Source organism: Caretta caretta, chromosome 10, assembly GCF_965140235.1.
Source record: "Caretta caretta isolate rCarCar2 chromosome 10, rCarCar1.hap1, whole genome shotgun sequence".
Lineage (NCBI taxonomy): Eukaryota > Metazoa > Chordata > Testudines > Cheloniidae > Caretta > Caretta caretta.
In genome coordinates this window covers 77,512,769-77,534,563 of record NC_134215.1, presented here as the reverse complement: position 1 = coordinate 77,534,563, position 21,795 = coordinate 77,512,769, and the positions used below count along the sequence as shown (strand labels likewise).

General features: G+C 44.0%; 2 protein-coding genes across 6 annotated transcripts in view; both read right to left on the bottom strand.

The window, feature by feature from the left end:
* Window positions 1-6,447, bottom strand: part of LRRK1 (leucine rich repeat kinase 1) — a 109,783-nt gene extending 103,336 nt beyond the window's left edge. For 3 of the 5 annotated variants that reach the window (XM_048868355.2, XM_048868359.2, XM_048868356.2), the window contains exons 1-2: window positions 6,219-6,445; window positions 3,885-4,011 (exon numbers count right to left, since the gene is read on the bottom strand). The gene's annotated coding sequence lies outside the window, so the exon portion shown is untranslated. Of the gene's footprint in view, window positions 1-3,686; window positions 3,705-3,884; window positions 4,012-6,218 lie in introns of those variants that run through there. The other 2 variants (XM_048868360.2, XM_075133208.1) reach the window with 2 other exon arrangements.
* Window positions 6,448-9,367: 2,920 nt separating this feature from the next.
* Window positions 9,368-21,795, bottom strand: part of ALDH1A3 (aldehyde dehydrogenase 1 family member A3) — a 50,641-nt gene continuing 38,213 nt past the window's right edge. Inside the window, exons 10-13 of the mRNA XM_048867621.2 lie at window positions 18,169-18,333; window positions 15,441-15,598; window positions 14,092-14,166; window positions 9,368-11,603 (exon numbers count right to left, since the gene is read on the bottom strand). Of these exons, the coding sequence (XP_048723578.1) occupies window positions 11,531-11,603; window positions 14,092-14,166; window positions 15,441-15,598; window positions 18,169-18,333 (471 nt within the window). The 3' untranslated portion in view covers window positions 9,368-11,530. The remainder of the gene's footprint in view (window positions 11,604-14,091; window positions 14,167-15,440; window positions 15,599-18,168; window positions 18,334-21,795) is intronic.

Here is a 21,795-nt window from a genome sequence, read left to right as displayed (position 1 = left end):
AGTATGCACACAACTAGCATACTTTGTTCCTTTATTTTCTGCTTTCACTTTCAGTATGTAAATTATTTCATTAATGTAACAGAGCATCACTAAAAAGATCTGATTTTAATCCATTTCTTTCATGTCTGCTGCATGCCATCAAAGGCATGAAAGGAGGCCCCCAATTCAGCAAAGCACTTAAACATGTGCTTAACATTAAGTATGTGCTTATGTGCCATTAAAGTCAATGAGACTTAAGCAGATGCTTCAGTGCTTTACTAACTAGAGCTGTTTGTTGAATTGGGGTTTAAGAGCAAGGGCAGTACAAAATACACTCATCCTTCAACAGATCTGGATTCCGCTTCCTCACATTCCTCCTTCATTTCACAGGACTTTAAGTCCAGTTGGCAATGCATTACAAAACCTGTGAATGGCAAGTGATTCATTTCTATGCAGAGGTTTGAGTCTGGTCCTACTTTATGTCCATACAGACAAATGCAATTTCTAGTGATCCCCACTTTGTGGAGCTTGTCTGGCAACAAAGACCAAATGCCCATTCCAGCTACTGCTTGCCCTAAGGCTATGTGGATCAGTGGCATATTAGATTTTAAAGGTCATATTGAATCGAATTTTTGATGCTTTCAAAGCTAGGACATGCATTTTTGTGTGCTCCTTGGTTGCCAGTAAAATATGTTACAGCTTGTGGGAGTACATGCGTGAGCCAATAACAATGTGATTGACCTGCTTTGGAATTAGACAGGGTAAATTCTACTAGCCAGTCGTTACAAGATAGGGAGTGTTTGCTTACCCTGCACATGTCTGATTTGACAAGTTCACCATTTTACAGATCCGATTGCAGTGATCATTTAATTCTAATGGTCTATATTGCGGCTGACCCAGGATTATACTCCCTGTAAACCTGTAGACAGAGAGCAGGGCCAGATTCACTAGGTGGGTTATGTCTCTTGTGTGCCACTGAGGTGGGTGAAAAGAGCAGTAACCCAACTGCAAGTGGCCAGCAGAGTGTTTCTTTGTGGTAGAATTGCACTCTCTGCTGATGCATGTATACTGCAGCCAGTCCCTGCACCTCTGGCCCTTTTCCCAATGCAGGGGGTATCACTGGAGCAGGTAAGAGGCATGGCCGAGCCCTGCTATGCTATGCCATGCCAGTCCTCAACTGGTACATGGTCTGTTAAGGTCCCCACATCAGTAGCATAACCTAGCGATGTTCGGCGGCAGCTCTAAGTGGCATCAGGCCTTGAGGATCAGGGAGCCATAACCTCCATGAAAAGAAAATGAGGACTTGTGGCACCTTAGAGACTAACAAATTTATTTGAGCATAAGCTTTCGTGAGCTACAGCTCACTTCATCGGATGCATTCAGTGGAAAATACCTGATCACCCCCACTCCTCCCTTTTGTTCTATAAAGAGGATCTAGTCCATTATTTTCAAGGACCAACATGGGAATTATTAAATCAGCAGATAATTTGGGTCACTTCATGTGAAACCACCCAACAATGATGGGACAAACAACTTTGGGGGTTTTGTTTGTTTTTTAAGAAAACTAAAATAGCAAAAATATTTGCCGAATAACAGAGCATGTCATTTTGCAAACTATTAACACGGGGGTTCTCTGCTTTCCAATGCCTGCAGTCCAAGATTTAGTGTGTGTGATATTTCTGCAGGGTTGAATGATTGACATCGCAGCCAGTGGCGGATTTAGAGTTAGTGGGGCCCTGTGCGCAGCTTCATTTTTGGGGGACCCCCTTGAGACCCAGCCAAGAAAAAGAACATTCTCTCTTATCTCCCCCACCCCCCATTTTTCATTCTTTTTTTCTTCATCCTCCTCCTATATTATAAGTAATAGGACGTAAATGACAATAAAGTGAGGTACCTTGATTGGGGCACGAGGTTGGGGTGCAGGAGGGTGTGCAGGGGACTGGGCTCTGGGAGGGAGTGAATTTGGGTGCAGGCTCTGGGCTGGGGCAGGGGGTTGGAGTGTGGGAAGGGTGAGGGGTGCAGGCTCGGGGAGGAAGTTTGGGTGTGGGATGTGGGCTCTGGACTGGGGGTTGGGGTGCAGGAGGGGTCAGGGGGGCGGCACTTACCTTGGGCGGCACAGCTCCCATAGTGACTGGCGCACCCCTCTGGCAGCAGCTCCTAGGTGAGGGGGGGAACGGGGGGTCTCTGCGCACTGCTGCCTGCAGGCACTGTCCTTGCAGCTCCCATTGGCTGGAGCTCCCAGCCAATGGGAGCTGCGGAGTCAGTGCTCGGGGCAGGGGACAACGTGTGGGGACACCCCCCTCCCCCCCACAGGGGCTGCAGGGACATACCAGTCGCCTCCATGAGCGGTGCGGCGCGGAGGGAGGGAGGCAACGCAGGCAGGGAGCCGCTTTAGCCCTGCTGCTGGCACATTTCTGCACGCCCCTTGCGGAGAGCGGGTCTCCATGTGCTGCCTAGGGCAGGGGCGGCATGTGGAGCCACCTCCGCCCCACCAGGGACACGCAGAGACGTGCCAGCAGCCGTCAGCTTCCGGGAGCAGCATGGGGCCACTGGCCACCAGCCCCCGAATGCAGGCAGCCTGCCTGCCTGAGCCCTGCTGCGCTGCTGGCAGGGACCCAAGGGCAGGTTGTCAGATGAGATTCGTCCTGCATTTTGGGGGGCCTCCTGTCACTGGGGGCCCCGTGCCACCGCACTCTTTGTTTCACAGTAAATCCACCTCTGATCACAGCTCAAATTCATCTTGATCATAACTCCACTGAGTTACATCAAGCATGAATCTGCAGAGCAGAGCAGAGACTAGTTCAGTCGTTCTTTCCAGCACACATTCAGACTTATGTGGCATTTCTTTGCAGTACAATCCATGGCACACATTCGCACAATTTCAGAAATTGTGGGGGAAAGTAATTTTCATTTTCTGGACTTAGTGCCCATTAGATATTTGAAAATCATCCCATTCATGATTTCAGGAACTCCTAATCCAGCCACTCTCCCCTATAGTGACCCTGGGGGGTGAGCGGGTGGGGGAAGGGGACTGTGTCTTTAAAAATCAATTTCATTTAATCTGAGACTACAAAATGCCTTAACCATAATTATATTATTATTGCATGGTCTCAATACAAGACTGAACTAAGGTTGTTGGGATGTTTTACATATGCATTTCTATACCTTAACACCTTTGAATTTCTTTTATGTATAACCTGAATTTCCTGGATTTGTCATGGTTGGTTTGGGGAACACGACTATAATGCTTTTTACCCTTAAGATGCTGATACATACACTCAACTTTTAACTCCAATAACATAGGTTTTGTCCTAGAATGTATAGTAACTATTGACTATTAGACAGGCTGGTGTTACACAAGATTCTGTAGTTTCTGCGAGATTCCTCTCAGCAGGACTAGGAGCAAGGAGCAATATATTTTAATGCAGATTTAGATTCCATTCAGCATCTGTCCAGCTTCTCCTTCAAGATTCACTAGCAGGCAAATGGCTCACTTTTAGAGACAGGCTAAAGAAATTATTGCCAATTTTTTAAAATAAAATCGTATAAAATATTTTGCATTCACAGCCCTTTTCATCCAAAGATCTTAAAACACTTCATAAACATTCATTAAGTCTCACAATACCCCTGTGAATGTATCAGACCCATTTTGTAGGTAAGTACATTGAGGCACATAGAAGTGCAATGACTTGCCCAAGATTACTCACCAAGTCAAGAGCAGACTGGAATAGCATCTTGAGTCCTTTGCTCAAACCAATGCGTTTGAAAACAATGTTATGCCACATCCAAGACCAGGGATGGTGTCAGAGGTATTCACAAGGTAATATTGTGGAGCATGAATGTGGATGAAGCAGTGTGAGGATGTAGTCACACTCAGAAGCGGTATTAATACCTCTAATACCTACCAAGGCAACGAGAAGAGAATGTGGCTCTTGGTATTTGGTTAGGGCAAAATCCCTGCTAAACAGCAATCCATCTTTGGTCTTTATAGGAAGCCAATGTATCCTCAGCTTTCTTGGATCACCAGAAACTCTGTGAAGAAAAATAGAATCCAATTACTTCTATAGAATCATAGGACTGGAAGGAACCGCAAGAGCTCATCTAGTCTAGTGCCCTGCAACGACATGCTGGCAGACACTAATATCACTCATCACGTGTAATAAAAGCAGACAGAGTAAAAAATAAAGCACCCAGTGCTTATTTAGATAAAGAATGTTTAGAAACATACAAAAAAATAACAGAAGTTGGAAACAGAAGAGAGTTTGTATTCAAGGCCAACCCTTTGTACCTGTTGCATTCTCCACTGGATTGCCACTTTTCTCCTAATGTCCCATGTGACTAAATCAGTTGTCACAATACCATGACATTGCACCTCATCTTTCAACTTAAGTCATTTGTCAAGGACTTTTTTAAGTGCTCCGCAAGTGACACATGTCAAAATTGGGAATCTACCTCAAGTTTTCGGATAAGTGACAATGCATTTGTACACTGTTTCACTGGTCATAGCAGCAGAGAGAGGGAGAACTAGTGGTCAGAGCAAGGACTCCTGGGTTCTGTTTCCCCCTCTGACAAAAGTATGCTGTGTGACCTTAAGCAAATCACGGGTAAATTCTATGTGCATCCATTTCCAAATCTGCAAAGTGGTTATATTATTTATCTCCCTCCAGACACATAGTAACATTTGATTAATTACTATTTATGAAGCACTCTGAAATTACTGTCTGAGAAGTCTATATAAGTGGAAAATAATAATAATAATAAATACTCTGTACTATAAAAGTGAAGTGTTTCTATTCTGGAGCCCCAAGTGCTTCCTGATGGCTGTTGTAATGGTGATTGTATAAAAAGAAGTTTTTCCTTAAAGCTAATATAGGCTATTTCCCTTCAACAACCAGCTTTCAGGAAAGGACAACAGCTTCCTGCTTATGACTTATTTAACCCAAACATTTCCTTTATGGATCCCAAATTTAGGTTCTATTAAAAAAGACCCCAAACAATCCACATTTATAGAAATGTTTTCTTTTTGTGAACCTCTTCTCACTCTTTTATTTCTCCTGAGAACCAGACTGAGACAGGCCCTGAGTTTCTAATCACATAGGCATGTATTTAACTTTACTCACATAAGAAGTCCCAGTGATATCAATGTGAGCTTTTACATGAGTAAAATTAACCATATGCTTAAATGTCTGGAAGCTTGGGGCCTTAGACCATAAGGAAAAGGGATCTAGACTTGTTGCCTGCTATGTAATATGTTGCCTGTCTTTATTATTCTATACAAACACATATAGAATAAACAAAAGGCGAAACAGACGAGTATAATTTCCTCTTTCAGAGCAGGTGAAAAGCAAACAATGTGGCCGGCATAAACGATTAAAAATAAATTCGATCTTTAAAATTCTGATGAGAGCGGGTGAAGAAATGATTTGCCCTCCCCCCCCCCCAAAAATATTTTGGCAAAAACAAACTTTTCTTTTTAATTAAAAAAAAAAATTAAAACCCTAAAGTTGGTTTTTTCAACAAAAACCTGAAAACGTCCAAAGAAAAACATTTGGTCATGAAAATTAACCCTTTGTCAAAAAGCCACTTTTCACTGAAAAAAAAACAGTATTAGGGCAAGCTATTCAACCAGCTCTAACAAAGATAAGGAAAGTGGTTATCCCACCAGGATCCCCTTGACTGTGGATTACCAAAGAGCAGCCACAATGTAAACCATCCAGAGGGCCAAGCCGCTTCAAACCTCAGGTGTGACTATCCAGCTGCTATTTAGGCGCCACACCTCATTCGCCATAGGCCTGGCAAAGTTATGGAGCGGAGTGTGCCCCATTGGGTCCCTTTCAAGAGCCTGCCCTGTCCCCAGCCGGGGGGGGGGAAACGCTCCTCTTCCCTATGGCAGCACCCCCTCCTCCAGGACCGACTTCAAGCCCCTTTTCAATGCGGTTTGTGCCCTTCAAGAGCACCCAGCTGGAGCGCTCCTGTAGGAAGGCAGGTGTGTGTTTGCCAGCGCGGGGAGGGGCATTCAGGAACAGGGCGCCCGTACTATGGTGAGGAGGGCCAGATAACTACCGGCCTGGGTCGCCCTAGGGAGACCCCCGGCTTCCCCCTCCACGAAGGGGAAACTTCTGCTGCAGAGGGCAGGAGGTTGCCAGCCCTGCTGCGGGGGGGGGGGGCCCTGCAAGGGGAAGAAGCAGAAGCAGAGAAACCCGGCGCAGCCCAGCGGGGACCCCGCGAAGCCGCTGTACCTCCTGTCTCCCCGCGGCGGGGCGGCGTCCCTGCGAGGGGGGGGCACCGCTCGGGGGTGCGGGGCCGGGACGCCGCCGCCGGCTGCTCCGGCCACAGCGACCTTCGGGCTGGGGCTGCGCGGCGGGGCGAGCGAGGAACCAGGGCTGTGCGCAGCCTGCCGGGGCAGCCAGCACTTCCTCAATCCAGAGAGCAGCGGGGGGGGGGCTGAGTATGTGTGTGGTTGAGTGTGGGAGGAGGAGAAAGGGGAGTTTGTGGGGGGGTGAGTGTGAGAGGAGGGCGGAGGAGAAAGGGGCATGGGTGGGGGGCTGAGTGTGTGTGGGGGGAGGAGAAAGGGGAGTTTGTGGGGGGGTGAGTGTGAGGGGAGGGGGGAGGAGAAAGGGGCATGGATGGGGGGCTGAATATGAGTGTGGTTGAGTATGGGAGGAGGAGAAAGGGGAGTGCGTGGGAGGGGTGAGTGTGAGGGGAGGAGAAAGGGGCATGGGTGGGGGGCTGAATATGAGTGTGGTTGAGTGTGGGAGGAGGAGAAAGGGGAGTTTGTGGGGGGTGAGTGTGAGAGGAGGGCAGAGGAGAAAGGGGCATGGATGGGGGGCTGAATATGAGTGTGGTTAAGTATGGGAGGAGAAAGGGGAGTGTATGTGTATGTGTCATTTTACATGCACACAGAGGTATATAAGGGGATTGGGCAGTGTTTTACGCCCGCTTTGCTAATGTGGCCACTCTCACAATTTGATTAAGGGCTTATCTGCACAGTGCTTTAGTCCACACCAGAGGGGTGTAAAGTTTAGTCTGCACTTGCATGTCGCACACAAACTGGCCCTTGTGAGCCCTGCTGGCATGCATTAAAAGTTCTGTTCTGTGCATAGTGCTGTCTAAAACAAGTCTACATTAACACGCACTAGGAAACTTTTTGTGCACACCAGCAGGATCAGTTAGTGCACAACACGCTAGTGTGGACTAAAATTGACATCCCTCCAGTCCACATTAAAGATTAGATGCTTTTCTAAATGATAGGGTCTAGGAATTATTGTTGGGAAGCGTTATGGCCTGTGTTATACAAGAGGGCAGACTAGATGATCACAGTGAACCCTTCGGTCTTTGGAATTGATGAATCATGTAGACAAGTTTTCTAGAATTTGTATTTTTCTGAAAGCCCCCCCTCCTGGAGTTCTACGATTGCATGAAAAACTCAGATTTCATTTTTTAAAAATATATGCACTTCTGTAACCATAAAGGTAAATAAAAATTCAGAATTTATTATTTTTATAATTCCTGTGATTTTTATGCCAATGTCATGATTTTTTCTGGCCTCATGCATGATTTTTTCATGTTTGAGCCTGGCAATCAGTATTGCCAAAAGTCCTGCGGCCGCCCCCGAATCATGAGATTGGCTTAAAAAACACGAAAACTTTAAACAAAAACATCTTGTCATTTTGACACAACAGGCCAAATTCAGAGATGATGTGAAAGGAAGGTTAGTGAGTGGGTGCAAGTCTGATCACAGTGACGGGTGGGGTCATGGAGGCCCTTTGGGGGCTGTCACCTGATGTGTTAAGACTACCCCTGAGCCTGTTTTCCCTGCCAGCTTGGGACTTCAGTACCCTGTCTGGCTGAGCCAGACACCCTAGCCTGCTACAAACACAGACCCAGGTCTGAACCACGTCCCCCACAAGCACAGGGTTGTTTTTTTGGTTTCATCCCAGTCTCTCTCCTGCAGTTTGTATTTGGGCAAAACCCACTGCCTCTAATGGAAGGTTTACTGGATGACAGGCTACTGCAAGAGTGGGCCCACTACATCCTCACTGTTGCTTACCTTTTCTTAAAGGGGCCATGTCAAGCAGTTTAGGCTAAAATTGTAGGGCAGGACGTGTATATGGAACGGAGAAGCAGCGGGAATGGGTCAGAAGAGCTTTGTTTTATCAGGCACTTACTAGCTACAGGATGATAGGGAAAAATAAAGGCCCTGGCTCCCAAGCAGGGACTAGGGCTAGCGCTGTAGTAGCAATGGTAGGGGGAGCTGGTACCATGATTTGGCTTTTCATCTGAGACTTGATCTTGGACATTGGGATCTTGGGTAGTAGGCTAGGTACTCTGGTTGTTAAAGCTCCAGCTACCCAAAGCGCTTACGCAAGGCCAAAGCGTGTGGCAACATTTCCAAGCCCTGTGTGTGGTGATGCAAGGGTGTAAATGATTGGACAGGACTAGAGAGAAGTTGTGGAAAGAAGCACAAAGGAGAGAGGAAGAAGCAGAGAACACCATGTAAGGAATGAAGAGAGCTGGTCCAGAAACAAGCCAAAATGTTCACAAAAATCAAAATTCCAAATTTTGTAAACTTCCGGACAGCTCCAGAATGATAATGGAGTGGGGGGGTGGGGAGAAAAGAAAGAGAAAGATCGCACCTGTAACATTTATACAAACCATACCACAACAAGTTAAACATTTTTATTAAGAATTGAAAAGCTAATATTAAAAAAAGATACCCATATTCTAAATATATACATGAGGTTTAACCACATATAACATTTCCATGTTCCTTCAGCTATAAAAATACATTAGATTAACTGTACTCTAATTTATAAATATATTTTTAAAAAATTAAGCAGTATTTCATATGAAAAGTATTACTGTGCAATGAAAGAATATAAATCCTCTAACGGGTCATTTTATGTTAGTGGCTAATGTTACTTGATATATCACTTAGAAAATTCAGTGTGTAAAGTCAAACCCTGATTTATACAGTAAGAGAATACATTACTAAGTCATTTGTTTAACTTGAGAGGAAAAAAAGAGGTGAAAATATTATATATAAAAACCAAATGCTAAAAAAGATTGTACATTTCAGATGTTGTCACGTTTTCATTCCCCCAAGATGTTTTATCAAACAAAAAAAAAATACGGAAAGCTATATTGGTTATTATTATTCCAGTTTCATTTTACTATTTACCTTGCCTCCAGATCATTTGCTTGTAGCTCTAGAAAACGTAAGTTGGCAATAGTAAAATGCTTGTCTGATAAGACAGTTGAGATCTCGCTAAATGTACTATAAAAATAGAAAAGGAGTACTTGTGGCACCTTAGAGACTAACCAATTTATTTGAGCATAAGCTTTCGTGATCTACAGCATCACTTCATGAAGTGAGCTGTAGCTCACGAAAGCTTATGCTCAAATAAATTGGTTAGTCTCTAAGGTGCCACAAGTACTCCTTTTCTTTTTGCGAATACAGACTAACATGGCTGTTACTCTGAAACCTATAGAAATATATTTACAGTTTTCCCATTTGGACTTTCATGGGATCTCTTCTGCATTTAGGTGGGGAGATGTATCTGTGGAAGTCCCACCTCCTACATCCATGGGAGAGCAGACACTTTTCCCTCCCCTGCCCCCCAACCAGTTGTGTACAGCTGTCAGTGGTATGTTATTTATGAGTGATCAGAGATTAAGGAGTACAAAAGCCTAATTTCTTTCAAGATTCAGTGACTAACAAGGGAGTTCAGCCCCACGCAAACTTCTTCCATACCTCCTCATCCATCAGCACGGTAATAATTCTTACTTATCCAGGAGGTGCATCTCTGGTGAAGAAAGATATTGGGTTAGGCTCTAGCTTTGCGGTTTGCCCCACAATGCATTTCCACTTTAAACCCTAATTTCTGGGGTTTGTGATCTACTGCTGCTTTAGCCACCTGCATAACTCCCTTTGACAACAAAGGGCCCTTATGAGCACTCCAGTGAAGTCAACAGGCATTTGCTGCCTTAGGAGTCCTAGGTACAACACAAAGGAGTTATGCACCTCAGGCCAATTTGCTCCCATGATGCCCGAGTGGGGTATTTGCCCATCACCTACCTTCCCTCAGCTTGGATCTTGGTTGAGGATTCTACACAGAGCCTTGCTGGAACTGGCTGTGCAATCAGAGCACCTTCCGACCACCCTCCCCACAAATCGCCCTCCCCAGCCAGTGCTGCCCAATTTGGGGCCTGACTGCCAGCATGGCAGGAATTTTATACCACTGCCCACCTACAGGTTGCACAATGGCTTCCTCCAGCATAGATCCTCGGTGATTTAGCCCATGGAATGAAGACAGTTGAAACTTTGCATAACAGTCCTGGCCTGGGAGCAATTTCTTTTTCATAGCATATTTTCAGAAATCTGTTAAATTACATTCATCTGGGGGTGGGGGGAAACAGAGGTTTAGGAGAGTTTACTAATCCTGCTCAACATAACGAACAGCTCCAGCTGAACAAAATGAGATTCACATGTTGGGATAATGATGATGGCAGAGAAGTGAGACGCAGGTCTCGCTGTCTCTCCATCCTTCCGTTTCTTTTGGAAGATTTCTGTTTGGTTTTCTATCCCATGGATGTTTTCTGCAGTGTGCGTGCCCTGCTACAAGACTGGCAGGAGCGCTGGCGTCATTACTGTAGATGCAGTGCAAAATCCTCTTGTGAAAAGTGCCTTAGTGAAGATTTATCATACACCGTATGAACTCTTCTGAAGCCAGACAGGTTGGTGAGTCAATGACTTGTTTTCAGTACCTGTAGAGTACATGTATCACAATACATAGGGTACAAAAGTTCCCCTCCCCCTCCAGTCTAAATATGTAGGATGAAACTGGTCCCACTGAAGTCAATGGCAAACCCGCTATTGACGTCAATGGGGCTACGCTGTCACCATTATGGAGGATGTGTGTGTATTAGAGAGACCAAGACAACTCTTTCAGATAAAAGTGCTTTACATAACCTTCCACAAAAACAAACTCCCCCCTCCCCATAAGGCTCAATTCTCCTCTTCACCCCAATATAACTCCTGTGATTTCAGTGCTATTATACTGGCTTATATCAGCAGCAATGCCGCTGAAGTCAATGGAGCTATGTTGGTGTACACCAGCTAAAGTCCACAGGTCTTTCAGCATTCCATGCTAGTGATGCCTTGGGTCTCTCTAATATGGCACTGGGGGTGATTTTGCCTTCAAAGCCACGGTACGATAAAAGCAGACTTCCTGTAAAGCACTGTGTGACCAGAAGTTTGGTCACTGGTAAGAGACTGATGTAAAGCCAAGGACTAGTCCACTGAATGCAGCATACAGCATGTGAGGGCACAGAATGAACAGCTGATAGGTCAATTAAATTCTGTCTCCAAAAGCTAACTGACGAGCATTCCAGTAGATTCAAAGTTTCTACAGAGTAAAAAAGTTCTCTTTGAAAAAAAGAAGTGCCGTTTTCTTCCCCGCCCCCCCACCCCTTCCCCCATGTTTTGAACTTGTCCCCCATGTCTGCGTGTCACATTCAGAGTGTCAGAATTTTTAGGCCTCCAGCTCTCTCAGTGATTCTTCTGGGATAGTTTAATAGTGACGGTTTTCACCTCAGTATATTCCGCAAGAGCATATTCACCACTGAAAGAAAAAATAAAGCAATCACAGCGCTTGCATTTGCCATTTTTACCATACCACATTTTCATGTAGGACAGCTGCTTTCACCCAGCAGGTCCTATTTCATAGTATCGCTACATTTTATCTACGCTATGCAGGCCCAGATCATCAGCGGCTTTAAATCAACATAGGTCCTCCAAAGCCAATGGCGCTCTGCTGACTTATCGCAGCTAGAGAGCGGACCCGTCCTGTCTCATAATTAGGGCCCCAACCAAATTCACTGTCCATTTTGGTACATTTCATGGTCATAGGATTTTAAAAATAGTAAATTTCATGATTTCAGCTATTTAAATCAGAAATTTCACGGTGTTGTAATTGTCGGGGTCCCGACCCAAAAAGGAGTTGTCGGGGGGGTTGCAAGGTCATTGTGTGTGTGTGGGGGGGTTGTGGTTCTGCTACCCTGACTTCTGCGCTGCTGCTGGCAGTGGCGATGCCTTCAGAGCTGGGCAGCTGGAGAGCGGGGGTGGCTGGTTGGGAGCCCCGATCTGAAGGCAGAGCCGCTGCCAGCAGCGGCACAGAAATTAGGATGGCCTGGTACGGTATTGCCACCCTTCCTTCTGCGTTGCTGCTGGCAGGGTGCGGCCTTCAGGGCTCTCCGGCACCCAGCTCTGAAGGCAGCACAGAAGTAAGGGTGGCAATACCGCCCCCCCCCCCCGACCCTTAAAATAACCTTGCAACCCCTCAACAAACTCATTTTGGGTCAGGACCCTCAATTTGAGAAACGCTGGTCTCCCCTGTGAAATCTGTATAGTATAGGGTAAAAGCATACAAAAGACCAGATTTCATGGTCCGTGATGTATTTTTCATGGCCGTGAATTTGGTAGGGCCCTACTCATAATGCACTTTCTATATACATATCTATCTATCTCTAGAGAGAGAGAGCGCACGCGCGCTTTGATACAAGTCTAGCAAGAGTTGAGGGGCTAATATTCACATGAGGAATGTCTCAATTCCCAGCTTGGTGGAATTCATGAAGCGTTTTGGGAGTCTGCAGAAGGAAAGGCACTGCGTGCACACTAACTAAAATTACAGACAGTAACTAAAATTACACTTGATCTCTTCTTCCTTAGAATAAAATAAGCTTCTGTGTGGAAGCATGTACTGTATATACATATATAAAATATGGGGGTGGGGGAAACTTGTCGTGTGTGGCCTAACAGATAATGTTAGTATAGAACAACTAACTGGATGATAGGTGCATTCATTATATTACGTCCAGGTCGGGGAGGGGGGAAGGGGGATTTGCCCCTTTTCTCTTCATTGGTCAGGGGATAAAGCCCTGATGTGATTATCTAATTAGGCAGGCCCTCATGCAAAGGAAAGCTATACATTTTCTCATGGTCTTTATAATTCTTTGGAGGGATGATTCATCATCCTTACTCTCCATCTTGTTTAGCAAATCAAGCATCTGAACACATTTCTCTTCCAAAACAAAGCCAATTGAGATGGTTAATAATAGATTGTTAGTTAACACCTAGGAAGGAGCTCTGTGCTTAGGACAAAGCAAGTCCTTAGGAAGCCCCTGAACAGGGTAATTGCAAGCTGCTTCTCCTATGCCTATGCAGCGATGAATCCGCCTCTGGAAATGTGAGTTCTGTTCCCAGTCCTGCCACTGATTCTCATGGGACGTTGGGCCAAAATTTTCAAGGGTGGACGCTAAGTTGGGTGCTAGAATGTTGGGGTGACCAACCTGAGACAGACCTGATTTCCAGAGGTACTGAGAAAAAGCTAGCAGCCCTTCAGTAACTGAAAAGCCTTGGAATGAGGGAAGCAGAATTCATTTTTCTCTGGCAGGCTCTCTGTATAACCACAGGAACCCATCCCCAAACACCTTCCCAAGCCCTAACCTCTATCAGCAGGTGAAGCAAGGGGAATTCATCACATGACAGCCTTGGTCTGATGTTTACCTGGCAAGGAAATATCCTTTATCGTTAAAGCAAGAGTAGGAGCTAGTTAACTGAGTTTTGAAAAGCGGTTTTAGGACAGAGAGCACTGAGTGCTGTGGATGACTTGCACTCTGGGCGAGGGGGATTCTAAGGGCACTATTCACATGAACAAATCACAATGGAAGTTTTTACACCCTCTTGCTCTCACTCCATTATTTCCCTGCCATTGTAGGGGCCTCGGGCACATAACAGTCTAGTCTCCTGTGGGCTGTAATACTTTGGTCTCATTTTTTTCGGTTGCTGGGTTTAATGTGGGGGGTTGGTGGCCTATGATATACAGGCGGTCAGACTGATTTGGTGGTCCCTTCTGCTCTCGAACTCTGTGATAAGTTTCACTGGTATAAATCACAACATAGAGGTGTAAGGGCAATCCAGCCCCAACAGTTTAAGGCAAGCTCGGTGAAATCCTTACTAAGTCATCACACTTACAATATTGCATTTAAATTTCTAGATAGAAAAGAGATAACAAAACTGAGTTAAAAAACAAAAAACCAAAACAAACTTACAGTTCTCTGCCATTTCCTGACATCTTAAAACCACCAAAAGGAGCTTGTGCATAAAGGGCATTGTAGCAGTTGATCCTATGATCAAACATAATTTATCAGATTAAACACTTGGAAGATGGGGGAAATATATTCATGTTTATTAATAGCCATGAGTTGCCTGACAAACGTGTATCTCTTCCCTTTTATATACTTCACTAGGTGTTTTGTTCACTACATTTTGGTCATTTCAGCCACAGAGTTTGATTTTTTCATAGCAGGAAACAGAATATTTGAGAAACCATCATTCTCTACCAAGATTGGTCCTTTTTGTCCATTTTCCAGCCAGGACCAGCGAACACGTATGTAAAGGTTTTAAACTGTGTCTATGCTAGTTTCCAAGCCTCGTTTAAAAACACACTTTTTAAAAAATATAACTTGTTTCCTTGTCTAGACATGCCCGTCTCAGCTGCAACAGCTTTGCTACTGTCCAGAGTACATGCCGGCTCAACCTGTAGCAATGGGTGTAGGAATACAATTGTATTAGACACATCTGTGGTGTGGTGAGAGTAGAAATTGCTAGTGTAACCCACTGGTGAGCGAATGTCACACTAGCTCCACCGAGGTTCTACTTCTATAGGACACTAGCTGTGATGTGATTACAAGGATTCAAATCCTGATCCCTTGACTACAGCACCTGAGCAAGGTGAGCAGGATTTGGTCTGTTGCAACAGACAGGACTTTAGCATCACATGAAGAAGTGTGGTGAAGGTCTTCTTCAAAACCAAAGACCCTATTCTCCAGTAAATATCCTTACCGAGGCAGAGGCTGAAAATCTTGGATAAATACAAAGTATTGTTTCTAAATAGAAAAGATTTTTTAAAAACCATACTATCAGGCACCAGAGCAAAACTGCCATTGACTACAGCGAGGCCAGGATTTCAGCCCAGTTCTTTAAACTGTCCTAATATTAAATCAGGAGCTTTGTACACAAAATGCTGACTTGCCTTGTTAACCGGTAACATGGTGCCATCTACTGTTCAAACCGATTTGTTACCTTGTCTGAGACCTTATACAATAATTACATAATAAAGCTTCTCAGAAGGCATAACCATGTTCATCGATAAGGCAGCATATGCTGTTGGGATTTTCCATAGGAGAGAGTACATTTAAAATGTGTGGGAACTAACACAGTTTGGTTTCTCTAAAATACATTTCACTCTCACTATCTCATTTTGAGCAATAGCTATTGCTTCTTAGGACAAAATTTCAAGAGGAAGGGAGCTCAGGGTCAGTGCTACTGGTCAGCAGGGCTCAGACACATTGTAAACTACCTCGGTGTATCGCAATCCCATAGGCAGAAACACATTTACCAGACTGTTCCAGATTCCAGCGCAGAAGCTAATGTCAGAGCTCTGTCCAGATTCTTTGTGAACACTGCTGCTGTGAGTCCATATTCAGTGTTATTTGCTCTTTTTATGACCTCTTCTATACTTTTGAACTTCATTATCGACTGCACTGGTCCAAAAATCTGTAAGCAATTAAACCGGCATTACTCTGCAAAGATCAGGGAGTGTTCTGAAAATTAAAACTTAGAAATGTTATATGGATGTCTTCAGTTCTGGTGTTTTAAGGTTTTAAATCTGTATGATGGACCTGCTCTTGTGGAAGCCAATGACAAAACTCCCCACTGATTGCCAATGGAATCTGGTTCAGGCCCAGTGTGAAGTGAGGTGCTACAGTAATAGACCTATGCAAACCTCAGAAGATTAAAGATTTTCCTTCGCATTATGGAATCTTGTAATCTACATGAGCAAAAATTATCTGGTTAAAATGGGCAAGAGAAAGTTCTGGGTACGTTTAAAATGGTTCATTCTTTCTCCATTCAGAACTCTAACTTTCTATGGGCTTAACAGGCACTTGCTGTAGTTGAAATGTACAACATTTACATACATTTTCACCCAGGTTTTCTATAGCCTCTGGTTTTCTATAGCTTTGTTGATACAAGCCACTGATTTTGCACACACAAGTGGCTGCCCACCACTTCTGCATGCACTCGCTCTGCAGGTGCATAACCTGGCTCGTATATTCATAAGGGCAATCTGCAGCCACAAAATAGTAGAAGCCTACTGTTCTGAGCACAAGTGGGCTGAAGTTTCTCACAAAGTACAATACAGAAGCAATGCCAGGAGACTTCTATGTGCTGATGATCATATGCTATGCAGGCTGATACTCCACTGATGAAATGGAGACATGCTCCCACATGTAGCTTTCCACAGGGACATCCCCTGCAAGAGCTTAAATCAATTGTTTCACAAAAAGATGGACTCCAAACAAGTTGTTGCAAATTCCTGCCTTTTTAAGGTCTGTGTTCTTAATGGAGTCTTACTAGCAGACAGAGTAAAAGGACATATTTGCAGCAAAACTGCAAATGAAAGAAATTGGAGAAGCCCCATGAATCATGAGTTTGGGATCTGGAGGTAACTCATTTGAGAGAGGTTCGTCATGGGATTGTGTGTTCAGCTCTTATTCTTCTCTATTTTTAGGACACTCACGCCCAGGCTGACTGAGATTTTTCCAGGTTCCTCAGAGACTGCATGGCAGATCTGACACATCAAGACAACACTTGCTTTCCCAGGAGTACACAGTAAGTGTCCCCATAAAAAGGTCTAGGCTAAACTATCAGACACCAGTGTCAACAGGACCTTGGCAGCCACTTTATTCCCATTCCATTTCCCAATGGAAATACATTAGTTAATACTGTTTCAAAGGGACACCTCAGGGTCTAATCACATGCCGCTTGTTTCAGCTTGCTTGCTATTCAATACTGAAAACCAGAGCTTCTGACTTACAAGTCTGGTTTTCCCAGTATTTTGACACTAGGATGACTGAGCCAGCACAAACAAGGATAACAGCAAGAGAAGAATAGCATTTACATCTGCAATTATTGGGCTCACCAAGTTTCTCTTTGTAGGTTCCTGGGATATTCTAACTTGTCCATGAGTTCCAACGTCAGGGTTTCACTCGGAGGCACTACAAGTACTCATGGCTTTATAGCAACAGTGGGGTTAGAACTTAGATCACCATGCCCAAAAGCACAGGGGGCATATCCCTGGAGCTAAAGGGGAACATCTCCTAACTTTGGGCAGCATAAACCCTGGCATGCATAGTTGAGCAGTTCTCATTCCATCCAGTAGGGGGCACAAAACAGCACATGGTACCCTACCAAGCCAGCTATGTATAATATGTAACTGTGGATTTAGATGGTCCAAGAATTTTCTGATCATGGAGAGAGAGCAGGCAGGTGAGGAATTTCTGTAACTAGTAAATATATGCCTGAATTATTGCAATTTGCTGAATTTGCAAGTCAGAAAAATACTGTCAATGCCCTTCCATTAAAAATCGTTTCGTTTTCAGTAACAACGTTCAAAGCAACTACATGAAACCCTGATTCAGCACCACATTGAAGCATATGCTTAAATTTAAACATGTGCTTAAGTGCCAATGACTTTAATGGGGGCTTAGGAAGCTTTCCTGATTAGAGGTGCTTTTCTGAATAGGGGCCTGAACACTTACAACTGAAGTTCATGCACAGATACGTTCCTGTAGCATGCTCATTGGCACTGTGCTGCTGGCACTTATTTTGAAAAAGAAGGGCAAGAAAGCACTTGTTTTATTGGGGGGGGGGGGAGAACCCCCAGGAATTATACGTACTATGCAAACAGATAAAAGAAAAACAGGCAATCACACTTTGGCTCTAACAACTTTGACAATATCCCCTTCCCTCTCCCCTCTTATTAAATTGCCACTTCTGGTTATTTGGCAGATTATTTTTTAAATAAACCTCGGAAATTCCCCTATTACCGATACGTTAGAAATTCATTTCTGCCCCACGCAGCTTTTTGGGATGCTCTGTCAACTTAATAAATTCTGCAATTTTCAGCAGTTTATTTTGCTTGACATCTACTAAGATCGTGGCTGAAAAATTTTCAGATTAGTGGGACTCTCACTGAAAATAATGAAGGAAAAGCACTGTTAAAATACTGTGGCTGTGGCTTCTACACGCGACCGGAAATCTAAACCCGCCGATGAGTACTGTACCTCTTCTTTGGCAATTCGCATGTTGTCAGTAACCTCGGAAAACACGGTGGGTTTTATGAACAGACCTCTGTCTCCGATGGCTAAACCCCCACACTCCAGCTTGGCACCTTCTTTCTTCCCGCTTTCTATCAGCTCCAAAATTTTATCAAACTGTTTTTGGTCAATCTGTCAGATACAAAAGGCATGTCATGGAACAGCAGCTCTGTGTTGTCACTGTAATTCCAAAGACTTGATTCAATTGCAGCTATATTATCGGACAATGGTTAAACAATTTCAGCACATTGTTAGATTGTACTATTGAGGTTTGCATTTCACTTAGGATTCAGCTACATTACGAAAATGACCATATCTAAGCATGATTAACAGAGCTTGTCTATACCTGGACTTAGTCCAAAATAGCTATTGCACTTAAAAATCACCCCCTCCCTTAATGTGAATTAACACTCAAATGTAGACAAGCCTTTTGGAGACTAAGGGTATGTCTACACCAGTGGCTCTCGACCTGCCCGACTACTGTACCCCTTTCAGGAGTCGGATTTGTCTTGTTTACCCCCAAGTTTCACCTCACTTAAAAACTACTCGATTACAAAAATTAGACATAAAAATACAAGTGTCACAGCTCACTTTTACTGAAACATTACTGATGTTCTCATTTTTACCACATAATCATAAAATAAATCCATTGGAATATAAATATTGTTCTTAGAGCAGTATAAGCAAGTCATTGTCTGTATGAAATTTTAGTTTGTACTGACTTCACTAGTGCTTTTTATGCACCTCCTGGAAGACTTCTGTGTACCCCCCTTGGGTACGGTACCTCTGGTTGAAACCATTGGTCTACAGCACAGTCATGGGAAGTGATTGCAGCTCACATAGCCATACCCAAGCCAGCGGTAGTCTAGCCAGCTCAGGTACTGGAAGCAGTGAACCTGTGGCAGAATGCATTTCAGTATGGCCTGGACAAGCCTACCTGGAACCTGGTCCTCACTCACGGGGAACTGCCATGGCTACACTGCTAACGGCACCCGAGATAGCTGGATTAAAACTAGCTCAGGTATATCTGCATTACCTCAAATCACCCCCCGCCACCGCACCCTGTGGTACTAACGCAGATAGACCCATAACAGTGTCGCAACAATTTCTGGTCCTCTGTCATCCTCTTTCCACACTGGCAGGACCAGACAGCCCTAGGACGCGGTTCATCCCCAACCTTGTTAAACCAGTGAAGATCTAAGCATACCACAGCCCTCAGGTGGGCAGTACTACAGCCTGTTCCTTTTGGAAATGGTTTTTAATAGCAAGTGCACATCAAAATGATCCAGTATTGGACTGTCAATCTTTCCCACTCACTACAAACTTTCATGAGTAATTTGGCCTCTAGTCAGAGAAGGGTCCTGTTTTGACCTTAGTAGATGCGGGCATCAGGATGCAAGACCCAGCCCAAAGCAGACGCAGTCATATAACCCCCGCTAGATTATCCACCCGCGACAGTTCGCCATAATTAATTCTGACCTCATGCTTCCAATCTGAATTTACCCAAAAAACAAACATCAGAGCTCTGGGGAATAATGAGATATTTGGGAAGCCAGGTACACAAGGAAGAACACAATATAATGTACGTGTTGTTGAGTGCATGCAAAATTTGCCTCTGCAACAAAAACACAAAGCAAATACAAAGTATACATGACAGGTTTCAGAGTAGCAGCCGTGTTAGTCTCTATTCGCAAAAAGAAAAGGAGGACTAGTGGCACCTTAGAGACTAACCAATTTATCTGAGCATAAGCTTTCGTGAGCTACAGCTCACTTCATCAGATGCATCCGATAAATAAGAATAAATTTGTTAGTCTCTAAGGTGCCACTAGTACTCCTTTTCTTTTAAAGTATACATGTTGAACTCAAATGTAACACATAGGGTAGGGTAAAGTAGAGGATGGAAAACAATCTTTCAAGAACGCAAAGTACTGCCTGGGGAAATGGCTGCGATCACAGATGATGCAGGGTGCCACCTACAAGAGTTGGCAGGTGGTTTGCATATTGTTTATTTGCCTGGTTGCCACATGTGAATAATTTGAAAGTATCTGTGAGCACTTCCCATGCTGACCTGTCTCTGGCCATGACCAATCTAGGTCAATCAACCACTTTGCATCACAAAAAACAAGAATATTTATACAGCTGTAACTTCTTGTAAAGCAAAGGCCTATTAGATGATGAAACACATTGAGGAAAAAAACAAAAACAAAACAACCTGTTTCCAAAAGCAACATACAAGGGTAGGATTGCTGGTGCTTTTCATTTCAACTAGAGCTTGCAAGACTCTTAACTCTGACCACTACTTTATCAAGGAGAGGAAGGATAATCCAATGGTTAGGACAGTAATGTAGCCCCTGGGAGACTCAGGTTCAGTTCCCTGGGCTGCCAGACTTCCCGTGTGACCTTGGGCAAGTCACTTAGCCTCTATGCCTCAGTTTCCCCATCTGTCCAATGGCAATATTAGTACTTCCCTACCTCCCAGGGGCATTGTGAGGAGAAATAAATTAAAGACTGCGAAATGTTCTGATATATTATGCTTCTGATCAAACAAGAGCTATTTATTATTTACAGTTTTGAATTTTGGTTTTACCCTCTATTAAAGATGCCTGATCTGCTAAGACAAATGCTGTTATTGATCCATCTAAAGCAGAAAGCAGTGGTCAATACCTGATTCAGAGGAAAGCAAATTATATATATATATATATATATATACACACACACAGACAATATTGTATACCCCTCCCCCAACGATCATAGTAGAAGCATCAGAAGAAAAGAAAAAAAAAACGAACAACCCCTCCTTCTAGCACACCTGATTAGTTGGGCAAGGGTCTACATGGAGAAGCTTTGCCTTCCTGATGCCTGCAGTATTTCAATATTATTTCATAAGCAGATGTTTATGACCTGATGTGCAAGATTTGATTACTCTTTTATTATCTTGCTTTGCTCAACTACACGTTATTGAAATTATCCAGCCTCCTAAAATCCAGCACCAATGTCTGACTCAGTGGCTTCTGCCCACTGAATTCCACAGGGTGACTCTAGGTTGCATAAAGGAATATTCACTTTCATTTGTTTTACGGGTGTTGTCTTGCTCATTTATTACAAGGAAAGGTATTCAACCCACAAACGCACACCACAGACTAACTGGAGTTCAAGATGCCACTCAGAATTTTGTAGGGCCCCCCTCAAGGTCCCGCCAACATTTTCTTCCCAAGCAAAATATATTTCTTATTTGTGGTTTCTCCTCCCCTGCATGCCCCATCCAGGCCTTTAGCCATCATTGTGGCCCTTCTCCAGACCATTTTGATCTTTGCTAGAAATGTAAGGTAAAATACCCTTAACCAATGTGTGGCAGAACACTGTACGGTTTTCTTCCTCCATCGGCTGTAGCAGGTAATTGTGCAAGTAGACTAGATACCCAATCCACCAATATCTCATCAGAATGGGCAGACAGTGGTAATCTGTCCCAGTCTATTAGGGTTTTAACACAACCGAATATTGTCTGCCAGGCACCATTTATTGATGGATTAGGTAGCAAATTTGCAGTTTGGACTGACTTACTGTATTATCCTCTACAGTCACTCAACCCCAAGC